The sequence below is a fragment of the Phyllobates terribilis genome, unplaced genomic scaffold (assembly GCF_046119375.1).
Source record: "Phyllobates terribilis strain yellow unplaced genomic scaffold, ASM4611937v1 Scaffold_3__8_contigs__length_932513732, whole genome shotgun sequence".
In the NCBI taxonomy this organism is placed as follows: Eukaryota; Metazoa; Chordata; class Amphibia; order Anura; family Dendrobatidae; genus Phyllobates; species Phyllobates terribilis.
In genome coordinates, this window is record NW_027362763.1 from 390965125 (window position 1) to 390988084 (window position 22960).

A 22960-nucleotide genomic window follows, 5' to 3' on the forward strand; every position below is an offset into this window, starting at 1 on the left:
AGTAGTGACACCCAGAGCCCCCTATTATCGGTATAATGACAGCCAAAGCTTTTCCACTGAAATCAAACCAAGGCAGTATGCCAAGCTCCAGGGATTCCTATCTTACCCCCATTCAGATCTGCTCTTCTGTGCAGGGCGACACGCAAAAGTCATCATCTAACGATCTATTCATAATAGCTTGGACTAATATACCATGCTAGCAGACAGCCGTGAGCCACACATCACGGGCCCGCGAGCCACATGTGGCTTTCAAGCTAGAGGTTGAGGACCCCTGTTCTATAGACTGACATTGAAGAAGCGACTTCTGATCCACACATAAACTCCTGTGTGAGCCGACTTGTCTGATTTCATGTGAGGGAAGATGCCTATGGGTAAGTGTTTCAATACACTTCCATGCCATTACATACATAATTAGGATGGTTTATGGAATTTAACTGTTGCTGAGATTTCTTCTTTGATTGGTTGATTTACTACTGTAAGAAACAGGCAGTTACTTTCTCACATAGGGCTAAAGTACAAAGCTGTTGTGCACACCAAAGTACATGTTTATTATCTAAAAAGGCTCATTTATAATTTAACTAGTTTTGTGCAGTAAATAGTAAATCACTTAAAGTGAACCTGCCAGGTCTGATAATGCTGTTAACCTGAAGATATAGGGTTAATGTGCCAGCAAATAGTGTTAGAAAGATGCCCGGCCTCTGAACTGAAAGCATGGCTCCCGGGAGAAAATTAACTTCATTCCTCCCGGGACCCGCCTGTTTTCAGTCATATGAGCGTGGTGGCGCAGATCCAGTCACCACTCACAGATTAGCGGCTGTAAGCACACCCAGAACTTTGACTGACAGCTTGGCTCTACAGTGTCTCAGTGCAGAGCTTGCTGTCAGTCAAAATGCCACCGCTCATGATACTGTGAGAGGTGACTGTAGCCACGCCGACACACATAAATGACTGAAAGCTGACATGTCTCGAGAAGGTCTTTTTTTTCCGGGAGCCATGCTTTCAGTACGGCATCCAAGCACCTTTCTAACACTATTTACCTTCAGCTTAACCCTACATTTGCAGGTAAATAGCATTATCCATCGTGACAGGTTCCCTTTAACAATCTACTCTGTTTACAGTATGTAGAGGAAAGACCTATATTCAGATGATAAATATTCTTTGTGATATTATAATTACTTGGGTGATCTGAAACAGTTAAATGTTAGTTAAAATAGAAGAAATCAGGTAAGGTGCCAAAGATTTTTCACAGCAGTGTATAGTTCAGGGTATAGGCTGGCATACATCATGACAGTGTATAGTGCAGGGTATAGGCTAGCATACATCATGACAGTGTATAGTGCAGGGTATAGGCTAGCATATATCATGGCAGTGTATAGTGCAGGGTATAGGCTGGCATACATCATGACAGTGTATAGTGCAGGGTATAGGCTAGCATATATCATTGCAGTGTATAGTGCAGGGTATAGGCTGGCATATATCATGGCAGTGTATAGTGCAGGGTATAGGCTGGCATATATCATTGCAGTGTATAGTGCAGGGTATAGGCTGGCATATATCATGGCAGTGTATAGTGCAGGGTATAGGCTGGCATATATCATTGCAGTGTATAGTGCAGGGTATAGGCTAGCATATATCATTGCAGTGTATAGTGCAGGGTATAGGCTGGCATATATCATTGCAGTGTATAGTGCAGGGTATAGGCTGGCATATATCATTGCAGTGTATAGTGCAGGGTATAGGCTGGCATACATCATGGCAGTGTATACTTCAGGGTATAGGCTGGCATACATCATGGCAGTGTATAGTGCAGGGTATGGGCTGGCATACATCATGGCAGTGTATAGTGCAGGGTATAGGCTGGCATATATCATGGCAGTGTATAGTGCAGGGTATAGGCTGGCATATATCATTGCAGTGTATAGTGCAGGGTATAGGCTGGCATATATCATGGCAGTGTATAGTGCAGGGTATAGGCTGGCATATATCATTGCAGTGTATAGTGCAGGGTATAGGCTAGCATATATCATTGCAGTGTATAGTGCAGGGTATAGGCTGGCATATATCATTGCAGTGTATAGTGCAGGGTATAGGCTGGCATATATCATTGCAGTGTATAGTGCAGGGTATAGGCTGGCATACATCATGGCAGTGTATACTTCAGGGTATAGGCTGGCATACATCATGGCAGTGTATAGTGCAGGGTATGGGCTGGCATACATCATGGCAGTGTATAGTGCAGGGTATAGGCTGGCATACATCATGACAGTGTATAATGCAGGGTATAGGCTGGCATGCATCATGGCAGTGTATAGTGCAGGGTATAGGCTGGCATATATCATTGCAGTGTATAATGCAGGGTATAGGCTGGCAATCATCATGGCAGTGTATAGTGCAAGGAATAGACTGGAATACATCATGGCAGTGTATAGTGCAGGGTATAGGCTAGCATACATCATGGCAGTGTATAGTGCAGGGTATAGGCTGGCATATATCATTGCAGTGTATAATGCAGGGTATAGGCTGGCAATCATCATGGCAGTGTATAGTGCAGGATATAGGCTGGCATACATCATGGCAGTGTATAGTGCAGGGTATAGGCTGGTATACATAATTGCAGTGTATAGTGCAGGGTATAGGCTGGCATACATCATGGCAGTGTATAGTGCAGGGTATAGGCTGGTATACATAATTGCAGTGTATAGTGCAGGGTATAGGCTGGTATACATCATGACAGTGTATAGAGCCGGGTATAGGCTGGTATACATCATTGTAGTGTATAGAGCAAGGTATAGGCTGGCATACATCATGGCAGTGTATAGTGCAGGGTATAGGCTGGCATAAATCATGGCAGTGTATAGTTCAGGGTATAGGCTGGTATACTTCATGGCAGTATATAGTGCAGGGTATAGGCTGGTATACATCATTGCAGTGTATAGAGCAAGGTATAGGCTGGCATACATCATGACAGTGTATAGTGCAGGGTATAGGCTGGCATATATCATTGCAGTGTATAGTGCCGGGTATAGGCTGGCTTACATCATTGCGGTGTATAGTGCAGAGTATAGGCTGGCATATATCATTGCCGTGTATAGTGCAAGGTATAGGCTGGCATACATCATGGCAGTGTATAGTGCAGGGCATAGGCTGGCATATATCATTGCAGTGTATAGTGCAGGGTATAGGCTGGCATACATCATTGCGGTGTATAGTGCACAGTATAGGCTGGCATATATCATGGCAGTGTATAGTGCAGGGTATAGGCTAGCATATATCATAACAGTGTATAGTGCAGGGTATAGGCTGGCATACATCATGACAGTGTATAGTGCAGGGTATAGGCTAGCATATATCATTGCAGTGTATAGTGCAGGGTATAGGCTGGCATATATCATGGCAGTGTATAGTGCAGGGTATAGGCTGGCATATATCATTGCAGTGTATAGTGCAGGGTATAGGCTGGCATATATCATGGCAGTGTATAGTGCAGGGTATAGGCTGGCATATATCATTGCAGTGTATAGTGCAGGGTATAGGCTAGCATATATCATTGCAGTGTATAGTGCAGGGTATAGGCTGGCATATATCATTGCAGTGTATAGTGCAGGGTATAGGCTGGCATATATCATTGCAGTGTATAGTGCAGGGTATAGGCTGGCATACATCATGGCAGTGTATAGTGCAGGGTATAGGCTGGCATACATCATGACAGTGTATAATGCAGGGTATAGGCTGGCATGCATCATGGCAGTGTATAGTGCAGGGTATAGGCTGGCATATATCATTGCAGTGTATAATGCAGGGTATAGGCTGGCAATCATCATGGCAGTGTATAGTGCAAGGAATAGACTGGAATACATCATGGCAGTGTATAGTGCAGGGTATAGGCTAGCATACATCATGACAGTGTATAGTGCAGGGTATAGGCTGGCATATATCATTGCAGTGTATAATGCAGAGTATAGGCTGGCATACATCATGGCAGTGTATAGTGCAGGATATAGGCTGGCATACATCATGGCAGTGTATAGTGCAGGGTATAGGCTGGTATACATAATTGCAGTGTATAGTGCAGGGTATAGGCTGGCATACATCATGGCAGTGTATAGTGCAGGGTATAGGCTGGTATACATAATTGCAGTGTATAGTGCAGGGTATAGGCTGGTATACATCATGACAGTGTATAGAGCCGGGTATAGGCTGGTATACATCATTGTAGTGTATAGAGCAAGGTATAGGCTGGCATACATCATTTCAGTGTATAGTGCAGGGCATAGGCTGGCATAAATCATGGCAGTGTATAGTTCAGGGTATAGGCTGGTATACTTCATGGCAGTATATAGTGCAGGGTATAGGCTGGTATACATCATTGCAGTGTATAGAGCAAGGTATAGGCTGGCATACATCATGACAGTGTATAGTGCAGGGTATAGGCTGGCATATATCATTGCAGTGTATAGTGCCGGGTATAGGCTGGCATACATCATTGCGGTGTATAGTGCAGAGTATAGGCTGGCATATATCATTGCCGTGTATAGTGCAAGGTATAGGCTGGCATACATCATGGCAGTGTATAGTGCAGGGCATAGGCTGGCATATATCATTGCAGTGTATAGTGCAGGGTATAGGCTGGCATACATCATTGCGGTGTATAGTGCAGAGTATAGGCTGGCATATATCATTGCAGTGTATAGTGCAAGGTATAGGCTGGCATACATCATGGCAGTGTATAGTGCAGGCTATAGGCTGGCATACATCATGGCAGTGTATAGTGCAGGCTGTAGGCTGGCATACATCATTGCAGTGCATAGTGCAGGGTATGGGCTGGCATACATCATGGCAGTGATATTTCTGAGGCTGGTGACTCGGATAAACTTATCCTCAGAAGCAGACGTGACTCTTGGTCTTCCTTTCCTGGGGCGGTCCTCATGTGAGCCAGTTTCTTTGTAGCGCTTGATGGTTTTTGCAACTGCACTTGGGGACACTTTCAAAGTTTGCCCAATTTTTCGCACTGACTGACCTTCATTTCTTAAAGTAATGATGGCCACTCGTTTTTCTTTACTTAGCTGCTTTTTTCTTGCCATAATACAAATTCTAACAGTCTATTCAGTAGGACTATCAGCTGTGTATCCGCCTGACTTCTGCACAACACAACTGATGGTCCAAACCCCATTTATAAGGCAAGAGATCCCACTTATTAAACCTGACAGGGCACACCTGTGAAGTGAAAACCATTTCTGGTGACAACCTCTTGAAGCTCATCAAGAGAATGCCAAGAGTGTGCAAAGCAGTTATCAAAGCAAAAGGTGGCTACATTGAAGAACCTAGAATATAATACATATTTTCAGTTGTTTCACACTTTTTTGTTAAGTATATAATTCCACATGTGTTAATTCATAGTTTTGATGCTTTCAGTGTGAATGTACAATTTTCATAGTCATGAAAATGCAGAAAAATCTTTAAATGAGAAGGTGTGTCCAAACTTTTGGTCTGTACTGTACATCATGACAATGTATAGTGCAGGGTATAGGCTGGCATATATCATTGCAGTGTATAGAGCAGGGTATAGGCTGGCATATATCATTGCAATGTATAGTGCAGGATATAGGCTGGCATACATCATTGCAGTGTATACTGCAGGGTATAGGCTGGCATACATCATTGCAGTGTATACTGCAGGATATAGGCTGGTATACATCATGGCAGTGTATAGTGCAGAGTATAGGCTGGCATACATCATGACAGTGTATAGTGCAGGGTATAGGCTGGCATATATCATTGCAGTGTATAATGCAGGGTATAGGCTGGTATACATCATTGCAATGTATACTGCAGGATATAGGCTGGTATACATCATGGCAGTGTATAGTGCAGAGTATAGGCTGGCATATATCATTGCAGTGTATAGTGCAGGGTATAGGCTGGTATACATCATAGCAGTGTATAGTGCAGGGTATAGGCTGGCATACATCATGACAGTGTATAGTGCAGGGTATAGGCTGGAATACATCATGACAGTGTATAGTGCAGGGTATAGGCTGGCATACATCATGGCAGTGTATACTGCAGGATATAGGCTGGTATACATCATGGCAGTGTATAGTGCAGAGTATAGGCTGGCATACATCATGACAGTGTATAGTGCAGGGTATAGGCTGGCACATATCATTGCAGTGTATAATGCAGGGTGTAGGCTGGTATACATCATGACAGTGTATAGTGCAGGGTATAGGCTGGCATACATCATTGCAGTGTATAGTGCAGGGTATAGGCTAGCATACATCATGGCAGTGTATAGTGCAGGGTATAGGCTAGCATATATCATTGCAGTGTATAGTGCAGGGTATAGGCTGGAATACATCATGACAGTGTATAGTGCAGGGTATAGGCTGGCATACATCATGGCGGTGTATACTGCAGGATATAGGCTGGTATACATCATGGCAGTGTATAGTGCAGAGTATAGGCTGGCATACATCATGACAGTGTATAGTGCAGGGTATAGGCTGGTATACATCATGGCAGTGTATAGTGCAGGATATAGGCTGGTATACATCATGGCAGTGTATAGTGCAGAGTATAGGCTGGTATACATCATTGCAGTGTATACTGCAGGATATAGGCTGGTGTACATCATGGCAGTGTATAGTGCAGAGTATAGGCTGGCATATATCATTGCAGTGTATAGTGCAGGGTATAGGCTGGCATACATCATGACAGTGTATAGTGCAGGGTATAGGCTGGCATACATCATGACAGTGTATAGTGCAGGGTATAGGCTGGAATACATCATGACAGTGTATAGTGCAGGATATATGCTGGCATACATCATGGCAGTGTATACTGCAGGATATAGGCTGGTATACATCATGGCAGGGTATAGTGCAGAGTATAGGCTGGCATATATCATTGCCGTGTATAGTGCAGGGTATAGGCTGGCATACATCATGACAGTGTATAGTGCAGGGTATAGGCTGGCATACATCATGGCAGTGTATAGTGCAGGGTATAGGCTGGAATACATCATGACAGTGTATAGTGCAGGACATAGGCTGGCATACATCATTGCAGTGTATAGTGCAGGGTATAGGCTGGTATACATCATGGCAGTGTATAGTACAGGATATAGGCTGGCATACATCATGACAGTGTATAGTGCAGGGTATAGGCTGGCATATATCATTGCAGTGTATAATGCAGGGTATAGGCTGGTATACATCATTGCAATGTATACTGCAGGATATAGGCTGGTATACATCATGGCAGTGTATAGTGCAGAGTATAGGCTGGCATATATCATTGCAGTGTATAGTGCAGGGTATAGGCTGGTATACATCATAGCAGTGTATAGTGCAGGGTATAGGCTGGCATACATCATGACAGTGTATAGTGCAGGGTATAGGCTGGAATACATCATGACAGTGTATAGTGCAGGGTATAGGCTGGCATATATCATTGCAGTGTATAGAGCAGGGTATAGGCTGGCATATATCATTGCAATGTATAGTGCAGGATATAGGCTGGCATACATCATTGCAGTGTATACTGCAGGGTATAGGCTGGCATACATCATTGCAGTGTATACTGCAGGATATAGTCTGGTATACATCATGGCAGTGTATAGTGCAGAGTATAGGCTGGCATACATCATGACAGTGTATAGTGCAGGGTATAGGCTGGCATATATCATTGCAGTGTATAATGCAGGGTATAGGCTGGTATACATCATTGCAATGTATACTGCAGGATATAGGCTGGTATACATCATGGCAGTGTATAGTGCAGAGTATAGGCTGGCATATATCATTGCAGTGTATAGTGCAGGGTATAGGCTGGTATACATCATAGCAGTGTATAGTGCAGGGTATAGGCTGGCATACATCATGACAGTGTATAGTGCAGGGTATAGGCTGGAATACATCATGACAGTGTATAGTGCAGGGTATAGGCTGGCATACATCATGGCAGTGTATACTGCAGGATATAGGCTGGTATACATCATGGCAGTGTATAGTGCAGAGTATAGGCTGGCATACATCATGACAGTGTATAGTGCAGGGTATAGGCTGGCACATATCATTGCAGTGTATAATGCAGGGTGTAGGCTGGTATACATCATGACAGTGTATAGTGCAGGGTATAGGCTGGAACATATCATTGCAGTGTATAATGCAGGGTATAGGCTGGCATACATCATGACAGTGTATAGTGCAGGGTATAGGCTGGAATACATCATGACAGTGTATAGTGCAGGGTATAGGCTGGCATACATCATTGCAGTGTATACTGCTGGATATAGGCTGGTATACATCATGGCAGTGTATAGTGCAGAGTATAGGCTGGCATATATCATTGCAGTGTATAGTGCAAAGTATAGGCTGGCATATATCATTGCAGTGTATAGTGCAGGGTATAGGCTGGAATACATCATGACAGTGTATAGTGCAGGGTATAGGCTGGCATACATCATGGCGGTGTATACTGCAGGATATAGGCTGGTATACATCATGGCAGTGTACAGTGCAGAGTATAGGCTGGCATACATCATGACAGTGTATAGTGCAGGGTATAGGCTGGTATACATCATGGCAGTGTATAGTGCAGGATATAGGCTGGTATACATCATGGCAGTGTATAGTGCAGAGTATAGGCTGTGTCAGGCAAAAGGTATTTTTGCCCGAGTTTTTAAAAATGAGAGATGTTTTAAAAAAGGAAAAAAAAACCCCACCCCCTATCTGTTTGTAAGTGAAGACACAGAACTCACTTTTGCTTTTCCCCAAACCAGGAATTTTTATGACCCGCCATAAAACCTCAGTCCAGGGCAAGCGCTAGTACAAACCGGAAAATCCCTCCAAAAAATCCCATTGTTTAATTGTACAAACGTTTTATGCCAATTTTAATCACGCACAGGTCTGACAGAAACATCGGAACCACGTTTTTTGAATGCTCACCTTTTTCCCATTACAATAGTATAACTTGCATAACTGAGGAATGACCGGGAACTGAGATAATGGATTCTGAGCTTCTGAGCGTCATAGAGGTTTCATATTTAATATCTATCTTCATGAATATTGGTGACGGTCAAGATGATGTCTCCCTCTTGGATGTGGGACCCCCCCACACCAAGATATGGAATCTGAAGGATCTGTTAGGTCTTCTGCAGCTGGGTGGGCTCGCAAAGCCGAGCCCCCCTTGTAAGGTAAATAAGAAATAAGGGTTGTTCCCCAGAGTTTTGGCTGCTTACTAAAAAGCAAATCGGCCATTTTCAGGTCATTCTTCTCAGGGACGTCGAACGCACGCACTTCACGCGGCGTAAGAAGAATCACCTCTAATTTCCGGGGAGCCGTCCCTCCCACAGAATCTGAGACCATCACCTTGTGAAGCAGGTTTTGCTATTACTTATCCCTTTTATTTTAATAACTGTTTATGCATACATGTAAATTGTCTCCTTTATAATATCTTGTATATCTTTTGTAAACACTGCCCCCTTTTGGGAGTAAATCATTATTATTTACCAGTTTCTTTCTTCTTGTCCTATGTCGAGCAAACACGTTCCTCACCCGCTAATTCACGTTACCTACCAGGTACCCGATCCACCTGTTAAGCGATCGGTGGTGGCAGTATACCAGTATTTATGTGATATTGTGGTTTGAGGGTGGCTGGTCGGAGGTATATATACGTTCCTGGAAGGAACTGGTGGTATATATACGTCCTGTCACATCACGTGCCGCAATAGTCGACATAAATGAGAGCAGCGGCACCCGTGCTTATCCTCTGTCAATACCGTGTTTGACCAGCAGGATAAGGGGGCGCCAGAGAGCTGCAAGGTCTGACCCAAGAGTGGGTGTTGTTTTCATGACAAATTGGTGGCAAGCGGTGGGATCATAGGACATTAGTGATCTGGTTTGAGCAATCATTCCTCTCACTAAAAACTTGCACAAAAGTTTTGAAGATCGAACTCAGTGTTTATTAGATCTGAGACAATACTGTATGTGTAGCAGTTACCCCTACCCTTCTTCGCTTTTTCTTTTCTATTTTTATTTTGGTGATCATGGTCGTAGTTGGGGAGTCCTGGTATCACCAGCAGAAAAAGGACACTCTTACTGGAATATGTATAACCAAAGGCATTGACCCCCACGGCAAAAGCAAAGAACAAATGATTTCTGAACTGTTACAAGGTGCTGCAGAGCCCGTCCGACAGCAGAGCCCTGATGAGGGGGCGGCCAGCCAAGGCCCGGATGGCGCTGCTGCCGGGGTCCAACCGGTGATTGCCAGCCATACCCGCAACCAGGGTAGTGTGGACCCCCACCTGCAGATGGCCTTGGAGGAGCTCGCCACAGACAATCATGATGGACGACTGGAGCTGATCCTGAAATTCCAGGAGCGGGCTGAGCGACAAGCTGACCGAGAGGCTGCTGAGCGACAAGCTGACCGACAACACCAGCTGGAGCTAGCCCGGATTCAGAAGGAGTCGCCCTCTACGCAGACCCGTGAGTCCAACAGTGCCAGCTGCTTTAAACCTCGTCCTGAGCACTTCCCTGTGATGGAAAAGGATGGGGACTTGGACACATTTCTGCGAGGCTTTGAAAAGGCCTGCAGGCAGTATCAGCTGCCCATGGACCAATGGGCAAGATATTTGACTCCAGGGCTCCGAGGAAAAGCTTTGGAGGTGTTTGCTTCCCTCCCTCGAGAGCAGGATGGAGACTATGAGGCCGTCAAGCAGGCCCTGATAAAAAAGTACCAGCTGACTCCGGAGGTTTACCGGAAAAAATTCAGAACCCTCCAGCGTGGACCACAGGACACCTACCGTGATGTGGTAGACGGGCTCAGAATCAACTTTGAGCAGTGGATCCAAGGACTGTCAGCGACCACCTTTGAGCAGCTAAAGGACCTGATGGTGAAAGACCAGTTCCTGCATCTGTGTCCGACTGAGGTACGGCAGTTCGTGATGGATCGGGAGCCACCTGATGCCAATAAAGCAGCGCAGATCGCAGACACCTACGAGGCCAACCGGAGACCAGAGGTGCGGAAGCCGGTTGTCGCCAGCTGGAAAGGGGGTAAGCCATCAACCACCATCCCTGCCCCTGCCAGCCGACCTTCCGGAGGCCTTTTTCCCGTTGCCAAGGCCCTGCCTGCATCCGATGCCCGCAGGTGTTATTCCTGCAACCAGACTGGTCATCTCAGCGCCACTTGCCCAGAGAAGCAGAGGAAGAACCCCCCATCCAAGGCCCCAGGGCCTAATGCTTCAGTTCTTTTGGTGGGTGGGCCGGTTGGGAGGGCCTGTGAAAACTTTCAGTCTGTCAGGGTGGGGGACACTCTCACTGTAGGCCTCAAGGACACTGGGGCCGAACGAACCCTCATCCGACCTGAACTGGTGTCCCCTGAAGCGCTTATTCCAGGAAAGACCCTGACTGTCACTGGGATTGGGGGCGTCCGATGCCCCTTGCCCATGGCCCGGGTTTTTATTGATTGGGGTGCGGGGAGTGGGGTGAAGGAAGTGGGAGTATCCAAAAACCTACCTGCAAATGTTTTGTTGGGAACTGATTTGGGGAGGATGTTTGCTTATTATGTCCCTGACACCCCTCCCCGATCTGATACGGTTGGTAAGGTTAATGCTAATAATGTGAATGTCAATGCTTTACATGATGATGGTGATGATGATGATGATGATGATGTTGTTGTATTGGAAGGTGCAGGAGAACTCAGCCATGTCACTCTGCGGGGTGATGTTGCTGAGGATCCCCTAGCAGGAGCAAATGTCAGTGCCAAGGGTAATGGGGAGAGGCACGAGGACCATGAAGCAGGTGGTGCTGTGCCAGTGACCAGTGTCACAACAGATGGAGACCTGGCTGATGGTAGCTGCCGCATACGTAGCACTGTGCCTGAGGTAATGGAGGATGATGGAGAAGTAGTTCTCATGGCCTCTCAGGCTAATGAGACGGTGTTATTCCCCGGGGAGACGGCCTATATAGCCGCTGTTACCCGCAGTCAGAGTGCCCAGAATGCAAGTAACGCCCTGCCTTCTGGACCCCCCTCGAACAGAGGAATAACTGAATCAGGTATGGACCCAGAGCCGGTCCCAGAGGGTCCCAGTGAGGACGTGGCCTTAACCTCACTTCTGGCTTCCTCCAGCCAGGAGTTTCAGGCAGCTCTGCACTCAGATGATAGTCTGGAGACGTTAAGGAGCCTCGCGGAGAAACCCACCTCCGAGTCGGATAAGGAGAGGGTATTCTGGGACCAAGGGAGGTTGTACCGGGAGACAGTTCCCTGTACACCCCAACAGGAGTGGCTGAGGGAAAGACAGCTGGTCGTCCCCTACCAATTCAGGGACGAGTTGTTGCGGATCGCCCATGAAATTCCACTCGCTGGACACTTGGGGGTTAGCAAAACCAAGGCCCGGCTGTCTCATCACTTTTATTGGCCCAAAATGAGGACAGATGTGGTGAACTACTGTCGCTCCTGTACCACGTGTCAAAGAGTGGGAAAGTCAGGGCCGGCCCCCAAAGCCCCCCTGATCTCTTTGCCAGTGATAGAGGAGCCTTTCCAGAGGATTGCTGTGGACATTGTGGGACCACTGGCCATACCCAGCAGCTCTGGAAAACGATTCATCCTTACCGTGGTAGACTATGCTACCCGGTATCCGGAGGCAGTAGCCCTGTCCTCAATTAGGGCGGATAAGGTGGCGGACGCCCTCTTGGCCATCTTTTCGCGAGTAGGATTTCCCAGGGAGATGCTTACCGACCAGGGGACTCAGTTCATGTCACGCTTAATGGAGGCCCTATGTAAGAAAATGCAGGTGCAGCATCTGGTATCGAGTGCGTATCACCCACAGACCAATGGTTTGTGTGAGCGATTCAACGGTACCCTCAAACAGATGTTAAAAATGCTGGTTGAGACCCAGGGTCGCGACTGGGAGCGTTACCTCCCACACCTGCTATTTGCTTACAGAGAGGTTCCACAGGCCTCGACGGGGTTCTCCCCCTTTGAGCTCCTGTATGGCAGGCGTGTCCGAGGACCCCTTGGGTTGATAAGGGAATTCTGGGAAGAAGAGCCGAGCTCCCCAGGAGTGTCCATCGTGGAGTATGTCATGCGCTTCCGTGACAAGATGCAGACCTTGACGCAGTTGGTGCATGACAACATGGCGCAAGCCCAGGCTGACCAGAAGCATTGGTACGACCAGAACGCCCGAGAACGGACCTACCAGGTGGGTCAGAAGGTGTGGGTGCTGGTCCCCGTACCAAAGGACAAGCTTCAGGCGGCCTGGGAAGGCCCGTACGTCATTCACCAACAGCTCAACCCGGTCACCTACGTGATCACACTTGACCACGAGCGGGGTAGGCGGAAGGCGTTTCACGTTAATATGATGAAGGCTCATCAAGAACGTGGAACCTGCGTCCTACCGGTCTGCAACCTGCCCGAGGATGGGGAGGATGACCCCCTCTTGGACATGCTCGCCCAAGCAAAGGCCAGCGGGTCCCTAGAGGATGTAGAGCTAAGCGACTTGCTATCCGCAGACCAGAGGTCTCAGATGCAAGCAGTGCTGAAACCCTTCCAAGCAGTGTTCACCAACCTGCCTGGCAGGACTGAAGTGGCGGTCCATGAAGTGGACACCGGGAATCATGCCCCACTCCGGCGGACAGCCTATCGAATCTCCGACGAGGTGCAGCATGTCATGCGCCAGGAGGTCGAGGAGATGCTGCAGTTGGGGGTGATTAAGCGGTCCAAGAGCGCGTGGGCCTCACCTGTAGTCCTGGTGCCTAAGAAGGACCGGACCACCCGGTTCTGTGTGGACTACAGGGGGCTCAACGCTATCACCGCCTCTGACGCACAACCAATGCCACGCATTGAGGAGCTGCTGGAGCGGTTAGCCAGCGCGAGCTATCTCTCCATTATGGATTTGAGTCGGGGATATTGGCAGATTCCCTTGAGCCCCGGGGCTCAGGAGAAGTCCGCCTTTATCACCCCCTTCGGATTGTATGAATCCACGGTCATGCCCTTCGGCATGAAAAATGCCCCTGCCACGTTCCAGCGAATGGTCAACCACCTGCTCCAGGGACTGGAGAGGTACGCAGTAGCGTACCTGGATGACATTGCCATCTTCAGTCCCACCTGGGAGGATCACCTCGAGCATCTGCAGCAGGTGCTCGGGCGCATTCACCAGGCGGGCTTGACCATCAAGCCGGGAAAGTGCCAGATGGGCATGAACGAGGTCCACTACCTGGGGCACCGGGTAGGTGGGGGTACTCTGAAGCCAGAGCCTGGGAAGGTGGACGCTATCGTGTCCTGGCCCACCCCCAGGACCAAGAAGCAGGTGCAGTCCTTCTTGGGCACCGCAGGGTACTATAGACGCTTTGTGCAGGACTATAGTAGCCTTGCGAAGCCCTTGACAGACCTCACCAGGAAGAGCCTACCCCATTCCGTCAAATGGACGGATGAATGCGAGGTGGCCTTTAGGGCTTTGAAGACTGCCCTGAGCAGCTCTCCTGTACTAAAGGCGGTCGACGGCACACGGCCACTCTTAGTACAGACCGACGCCAGTGAATTTGGCCTCGGTGCTGTACTCAGCCAGGTCGACTCGGGGAACCAAGAACACCCCGTGTTGTACCTAAGCCGGAAACTGCTGCCGAGGGAAGTGGCCTATTCCACCATAGAGAAGGAGTGCCTGGCCATTGTATGGGCCCTCAACCGCTTACAGCCTTACTTGTACGGGCGCCCCTTCACTGTCGTGACTGACCACAACCCCCTGAGTTGGCTGCACACCATGTCAGGTGCCAACGGAAGGTTGTTACGCTGGAGCCTCACCCTCCAGCAGTACGACTTTACTGTTCAACACCGCAAGGGCAGCGAGCATGGCAATGCCGATGGGTTGTCCCGGCGAGGGGAGCCTCCAGACATACGCTTGGAGGAGTACCAGAAGGTCCTACCTCCATAGCGCAGTCAAAAAGGGGGAGGTGTCAGGCAAAAGGTATTTTTGCCCGAGTTTTTAAAAATGAGAGATGTTTTAAAAAAGGAAAAAAAAACCCCACCCCCTATCTGTTTGTAAGTGAAGACACAGAACTCACTTTTGCTTTTCCCCAAACCAGGAATTTTTATGACCCGCCATAAAACCTCAGTCCAGGGCAAGCGCTAGTACAAACCGGAAAATCCCTCCAAAAAATCCCATTGTTTAATTGTACAAACGTTTTATGCCAATTTTAATCACGCACAGGTCTGACAGAAACATCGGAACCACGTTTTTTGAATGCTCACCTTTTTCCCATTACAATAGTATAACTTGCATAACTGAGGAATGACCGGGAACTGAGATAATGGATTCTGAGCTTCTGAGCGTCATAGAGGTTTCATATTTAATATCTATCTTCATGAATATTGGTGACGGTCAAGATGATGTCTCCCTCTTGGATGTGGGACCCCCCCACACCAAGATATGGAATCTGAAGGATCTGTTAGGTCTTCTGCAGCTGGGTGGGCTCGCAAAGCCGAGCCCCCCTTGTAAGGTAAATAAGGGGTGTTCCCCAGAGTTTTGGCTGCTTACTAAAAAGCAAATCGGCCATTTTCAGGTCATTCTTCTCAGGGACGTCGAACGCACGCACTTCACGCGGCGTAAGAAGAATCACCTCTAATTTCCGGGGAGCCGTCCCTCCCACAGAATCTGAGACCATCACCTTGTGAAGCAGGTTTTGCTATTACTTATCCCTTTTATTTTAATAACTGTTTATGCATACATGTAAATTGTCTCCTTTATAATATCTTGTATATCTTTTGTAAACACTGCCCCCTTTTGGGAGTAAATCATTATTATTTACCAGTTTCTTTCTTCTTGTCCTATGTCGAGCAAACACGTTCCTCACCCGCTAATTCACGTTACCTACCAGGTACCCGATCCACCTGTTAAGCGATCGGTGGTGGCAGTATACCAGTATTTATGTGATATTGTGGTTTGAGGGTGGCTGGTCGGAGGTATATATACGTTCCTGGAAGGAACTGGTGGTATATATACGTCCTGTCACATCACGTGCCGCAATAGTCGACATAAATGAGAGCAGCGGCACCCGTGCTTATCCTCTGTCAATACCGTGTTTGACCAGCAGGATAAGGGGGCGCCAGAGAGCTGCAAGGTCTGACCCAAGAGTGGGTGTTGTTTTCATGACAGGCTGGTATACATCATTGCAGTGTATACTGCAGGATATAGGCTGGTGTACATCATGGCAGTGTATAGTGCAGAGTATAGGCTGGCATATATCATTGCAGTGTATAGTGCAGGGTATAGGCTGGCATACATCATGACAGTGTATAGTGCAGGGTATAGGCTGGCATACATCATGACAGTGTATAGTGCAGGGTATAGGCTGGAATACATCATGACAGTGTATAGTGCAGGATATATGCTGGCATACATCATGGCAGTGTATACTGCAGGATATAGGCTGGTATACATCATGGCAGGGTATAGTGCAGAGTATAGGCTGGCATATATCATTGCCGTGTATAGTGCAGGGTATAGGCTGGCATACATCATGACAGTGTATAGTGCAGGGTGTAGGCTGGCATACATCATGGCAGGGTATAGTGCAGGGTATAGGCTGGCATATATCATTGCCGTGTATAGTGCAGGGTATAGGCTGGCATACATCATGACAGTGTATAGTGCAGGGTATAGGCTGGCATACATCATGACAGTGTATAGTGCAGGGTATAGGCTGGCATACATCATGGCAGTGTATAGTGCAGGGTATAGGCTGGAATACATCATGACAGTGTATAGTGCAGGGTATAGGCTGGCATACATCATGGCAGTGTATAGTGCAGGACATAGGCTGGCATACATCATTGCAGTGTATAGTGCAGGGTATAGGCTGGTATACATCATGGCAGTGTATAGTACAGGATATAGGCTGGCATACATCATGACAGTGTATAGTGCAGGGTATAGGCTGGCATATATCATTGCAGTGTATAATGCAGGGTATAGGCTGGTATACATCATTGCAATGTATACTGCAGGATATAGGCTGGTATACATCATGGCAGTGTATAGTGCAGAGTATAGGCTGGCATATATCATTGCAGTGTATAGTGCAGGGTATAGGCTGGTATACATCATAGCAGTGTATAGTGCAGGGTATAGGCTGGCATACATCATGACAGTGTATAGTGCAGGGTATAGGCTGGAATACATCATGACAGTGTATAGTGCAGGGTATAGGCTGGCATACATCATGGCAGTGTATACTGCAGGATATAGGCTGGTATACATCATGGCAGTGTATAGTGCAGAGTATAGGCTGGCATACATCATGACAGTGTATAGTGCAGGGTATAGGCTGGCACATATCATTGCAGTGTATAATGCAGGGTGTAGGCTGGTATACATCATGACAGTGTATAGTGCAGGGTATAGGCTGGCACATATCATTGCAGTGTATAATGCAGGGTATAGGCTGGCATACATCATGACAGTGTATAGTGCAGGGTATAGGCTGGAATACATCATGACAGTGTATAGTGCAGGGTATAGGCTGGCATACATCATTGCAGTGTATACTGCTGGATATAGGCTGGTATACATCATGGCAGTGTATAGTGCAGAGTATAGGCTGGCATATATCATTGCAGTGTATAGTGCAAAGTATAGGCTGGCATATATCATTGCAGTGTATAGTGCAGGGTATAGGCTGGAATACATCATGACAGTGTATAGTGCAGGGTATAGGCTGGCATACATCATGGCGGTGTATTCTGCAGGATATAGGCTGGTATACATCATGGCAGTGTATAGTGCAGAGTATAGGCTGGCATACATCATGACAGTGTATAGTGCAGGGTATAGGCTGGTATACATCATGGTAGTGTATAGTGCAGAGTATAGGCTGGTATACATCATTGCAGTGTATACTGCAGGATATAGGCTGGTATACATCATGGCAGTGTATAGTGCAGAGTATAGGCTGGCATATATCATTGCAGTGTATAGTGCAGGGTATAGACTGGCATACATCATGACAGTGTATAGTGCAGGGTATAGGCTGGCATACATCATGGCAGTGTATACTGTAGGATATAGGCTGGTATACATCATGGCAGGGTATAGTGCACAGTATAGGCTGGCATATATCATTGCCGTGTATAGTGCAGGGTATAGGCTGGCATACATCATGACAGTGTATAGTGCAGGGTATAGGTTGGCATACATCATGGCAGTGTATAGTGCAGGGTATAGGCTGGAATACATCATGACAGTGTATAGTGCAGGGTATAGGCTGGCATACATCATGGCAGTGTATAGTGCATGGCATAGGCTGGCATATATCATTGCAGTGTATAGTGCAGGGTATAGGCTGGTATACATCATGGCAGTGTATAGTACAGGATATAGGCTGGCATACATCATGACAGTGTATAGTGCAGGGTATAGGCTGGAATACATCATGACAGTGTATAGTGCAGGATATATGCTGGCATACATCATGGCAGTGTATACTGTAGGATATAGGCTGGTATACATCATGGCAGGGTATAGTGCAGAGTATAGGCTGGCATATATCATTGCCGTGTATAGTGCAGGGTATAGGCTGGCATACATCATGACAGTGTATAGTGCAGGGTATAGGTTGGCATACATCATGGCAGTGTATAGTGCAGGGTATAGGCTGGAATACATCATGACAGTGTATAGTGCAGGGTATAGGCTGGCATACATCATGGCAGTGTATAGTGCATGGCATAGGCTGGCATATATCATTGCAGTGGATAGTGCAGGGTATAGGCTGGTATACATCATGGCAGTGTATAGTACAGGATATAGGCTGGCATACATCATGACAGTGTATAGTGCAGGGTATAGGCTGGCATACATCATGGCAGTGTATAGTGCAGGGTGTAGGCTGGAATACATCATGACAGTGTATAGTGCAGGATATAGGCTGGTATACATCATGGCAGTGTATAGTGCAGGGTATAGGCTGGAATACATCATGACAGTGTATAGTGCAGGGTATAGGCTGGTATACATCATGGCAGTGTATAGTGCAGGGTATAGGCTGGAATACATCATGACAGTGTTTAGTGCAGGGTATAGGCTGGTATACATCATGGCAGTGTATAGTGCAGGGTATAGGCTGGCATATATCATTGCAGTGTATAATGCAGGGTATAGGCTGGCATACATCATGGCAGTGTATAGTGCAGGGTATAGGCTGGAATACATCATGACAGTGTATAGTGCAGGATATAGGCTGGCATACATCATGGCAGTGTATAGTGCAGGGTATAGGCTGGCATATATCATTGCAGTGTATAGTGCAGGGTATAGGCTGGTATACATCATGGCAGTGTATAGTACAGGATATAGGCTGGCATACATCATGACAGTGTATAGTGCAGGGTATAGGCTGGCATACATCATGACAGTGTATAGTGCAGGGTATAGGGGCTGGAATACATCATGACAGTGTATAGTGCAGGATATAGGTTGGTATACTTCATGGCAGTGTATAGTGCAGTGTATAGGCTGGAATACATCATGACAGTGTATAGTGCAGGGTATAGGCTGGCATACATCATGACAGTGTATAGTGCAGGGTATAGGCTGCAATACATCAGTAAACATTTTTTGGGACATTCTGCTTAGATTTCAGTACTCTGGCTGGGCACCTTTCTAACACTATATACTTTATCAATATATCTGCAGGGTAATAGCGTTATTCAGTGTGACAGGTTCCCTTTAGCAATCTACTGTATATACAGTATATAGTGGAATGACCTATATTGAGATGATTAATAATTGTAAAATTGACCTTTCCACAAATATTTGTTGCCTATATTGCACAGTATATTATTAATTAATGCATGGCATAGTGAAAATAATATCATACATGTTTTAGCTGTGTTGTATATATTGATATACTTATATATCCTATTTTTTTTACTAACAGACAGACTTTGAAAAAGACGTGGACATTGCTTGTCGGTCAGGTAAGAACATACAGTATGTCAAGTAAAAATCGATACAACACTGTGAGAGTGCTACAAGTTGATGATTACAAACAGAGGTTACGAGGTCCCCTGTAGTTAAAAAAATGGGTATCATGCACAGGCATTTTTCAAAATTGAAATAAAATGGTGCTTGCCAGTGTGAAGACTTGAAACAAGGATAATACTGTGCAACCTGCACTGAATGTGAAATCGTTAGCAACAGTGCCATGCAGTATTTGGGATTTCTGCACCAAAGATAGAATTAGGAATTCCAGAAGTAAAAGACACTAAAACATTCATAAATGAAAGATTATGCAAAAGCATGATATAATTGGTTTACTCGCACAGAATTACAACACTTTAGAGTCGAAACACAATTCATCCATAAATACTTTTTAGCTGTGACACTTTAGTGTCTAAAAGACTCACATCTGCAACCATGATGAGTGGCTGAGAGTCATATTAATTCATATATAGTACAAGCTTCATATGTGTTCAGTATGGTAATTTTGGGCATAGTTATTTCCTATTCCATCTAACTCTAACATGGATCTATACTGATGTCCTCAGGAACATTAGGCGATACATTTGTGTTGGTATCCAGAATAAAAATGTTGAACTTTCTGTATTCTCAGCAATGGATGTAAAAACGCTGACATTTTATTCAGCTGCTAACTAATATTCTTATCCTTGATGACAGATTTGTTTCCTTTTTTAAATACATAAAAGTAATACCTTTATGAACAGACTTTACTGTCCACCCAACGAATTCCATTTCAGTAGGTTGAAGATATGAACAATTCTTGATGCGGCACAACCCAAGTGTCATCTTCTCCCTTTTTCTAACAATCAATAATCGTTAGAAACTTAACAAGCTGCCCCGTGAATTCTAAAAAATTGATTTCCCAATCTTGATTAGACAATTTGAAGAGGATTACAGTTCTTAATAAGCAATATTGCCAGGTACAAAATAACAATATTTTATTTTTCAGCCAAATGGAATATAATATTTTCTTAAATATAAGGTATTATGACCTTCATTATGTAACATAGAGGTGTTGGGTATATATATATATATATATATATATATATATATATATATATATATATATATATATATTATATATATATATATATATATATATATATATATAGTCTGTGAAGCGCTGTGGAATTATTGGCGCTATATAAATGAGTAAAATAAATAAAATAAATAAAAATATGTATATATATGTATATATATATATATATATATGAGATTTCCGTATGGCTTATATGACCATTTTTCTGAATTTTTACTTGCTTTAATCAAAACACTATCAAAAACAATGTTACGATAACAGTTTCAATTCAGGGAGGAAAAATACATACACTGATCAGTCATAACACGCCATAACAGCCATAACAAAATCATGTACAGGTAAAGTGAATAATATTGATTATATCATTACAATGACACCTGTCATCTGGTGGGATTTATTAGCCAGACAGCGAAAAGTCTTGAAGTTCTTGAAGTTGATGTGTTGGAAGCAAGAAACTTGGGCAAGTGTAAGGATTGGAACAACTTTGACCAGGGGCAAAGACTGATGGCGAGATGACTGAGATATTACATCTCCAATATGGCAGTACTTGTGAAGTTTTCCCTATCTGCAGTAGTTCTGGTACTAAAGAAAGTACAATATAAGCAAGTACAACTGGCAAACTGTCAATGGTGCCATGATCACCTGAAGTATACTGATTCACATAGGGAACAAAAGCTAACTAATTGCTGAAGAGTAAATGCTGGCTATGATAGAAAAGAGTCATGCCACAGACAAGTTAGAATATCTTGGGATGTGCCAAAAAAACAAGAGTCATGGGGACCCCACCTTACAATTAACAGGACTTAAGGGGATGTTTGGAACAAATTGATGTCTGCAGTCACTCTGTGTGACTGCAGACTTATGAATCCCCCCCAGCACAACAATTATAAGTTATACATATCCCTGGCCAGTGGGTGCGGCCTCGCGCCATACTCTTGTATACAAGTGTATTGAGAGCGAGGCCGCAACCACTGGCCGGGAGTATGTATAACTCATACATACCTGCCAGTCCTGCTCAGAAACCAATGAATCCCCGCGGTGCACAGTGCATGCGCTGGGATGGATTCATAAGTCTGGAGTCACACAGAGTGACTGCAGACTTATCAATTTGGACCAGACAACCCCTTTAAAGGAACTGCTGCTGACTTATTGGTACTAGATAACACAAGGCACCCTCAGAGGTCTTGTGTATTCCATATCTCAATGGGTCAGTGCTGTTTTGCGGCACAAAAGACCTACAAAATATCATACAGCTGATTTTATGGTTAGCACTAAGCTGTATATATGGCATGTATATAAAATATCTCAATACACTGTTTTCACAAACAAAAAAGCTAATGTAGGTGGCAAATCAAATTATTATGTAACCTTTATCACTTCAGTTTTTGTTATGGATAAAGTTTACAGTCCCCAGCACCCCAAGCAACAAATACATATTACTGTAGAAGTTTTGTTTCAATGACACTGAATGTCTAATTCTGCCAGAGGCTGAGACTTGTAGTCTGCATTTGCAATACACAAGGTTGAAGGGGCTGTAGAGCAATAGAAACTTATGCCTGCTTTCTTCCATATACATGTCTATCAACGGGATTTGTATAGTATGAACATTTAGAACCATTTAACATGGACAGGTATTGTTTTTGGAGTGTTTTTATAAATCTTGGAAAATCTCCGTATGTAAAATCTGCTGCAATGCAGCAAAACAGAATAGAAAACATTAACAAGGATGGTGGTTGTTATACTAGTCCTGGACAATGATGGTAAGATAAAGGTAATATCTTAAGATTGTAAATTGTCTAAACAATATTTAAGTTATAAAAGTCTTATATATTTAAGCATCACTAAGAGGAAGCTGACTATAGAATATACTATAGAATATATTGCATGACATACAATGAAAATATAAC

At 45.2% G+C, this 22960-nt stretch overlaps 1 protein-coding gene across 6 annotated transcripts in view; it reads left to right on the plus strand.

The window, feature by feature from the left end:
* The window catches only part of ADGRB3 (adhesion G protein-coupled receptor B3), a 1321417-nt gene that overhangs the window by 1249213 nt on the left and 49244 nt on the right, over positions 1-22960 (plus strand). For all 6 annotated transcript variants that reach the window (XM_073675497.1, XM_073675498.1, XM_073675494.1 and 3 more), the window contains one exon: positions 19932-19971. In XM_073675497.1, the coding sequence (XP_073531598.1) occupies positions 19932-19971 (40 nt within the window). The remainder of the gene's footprint in view (positions 1-19931; positions 19972-22960) is intronic.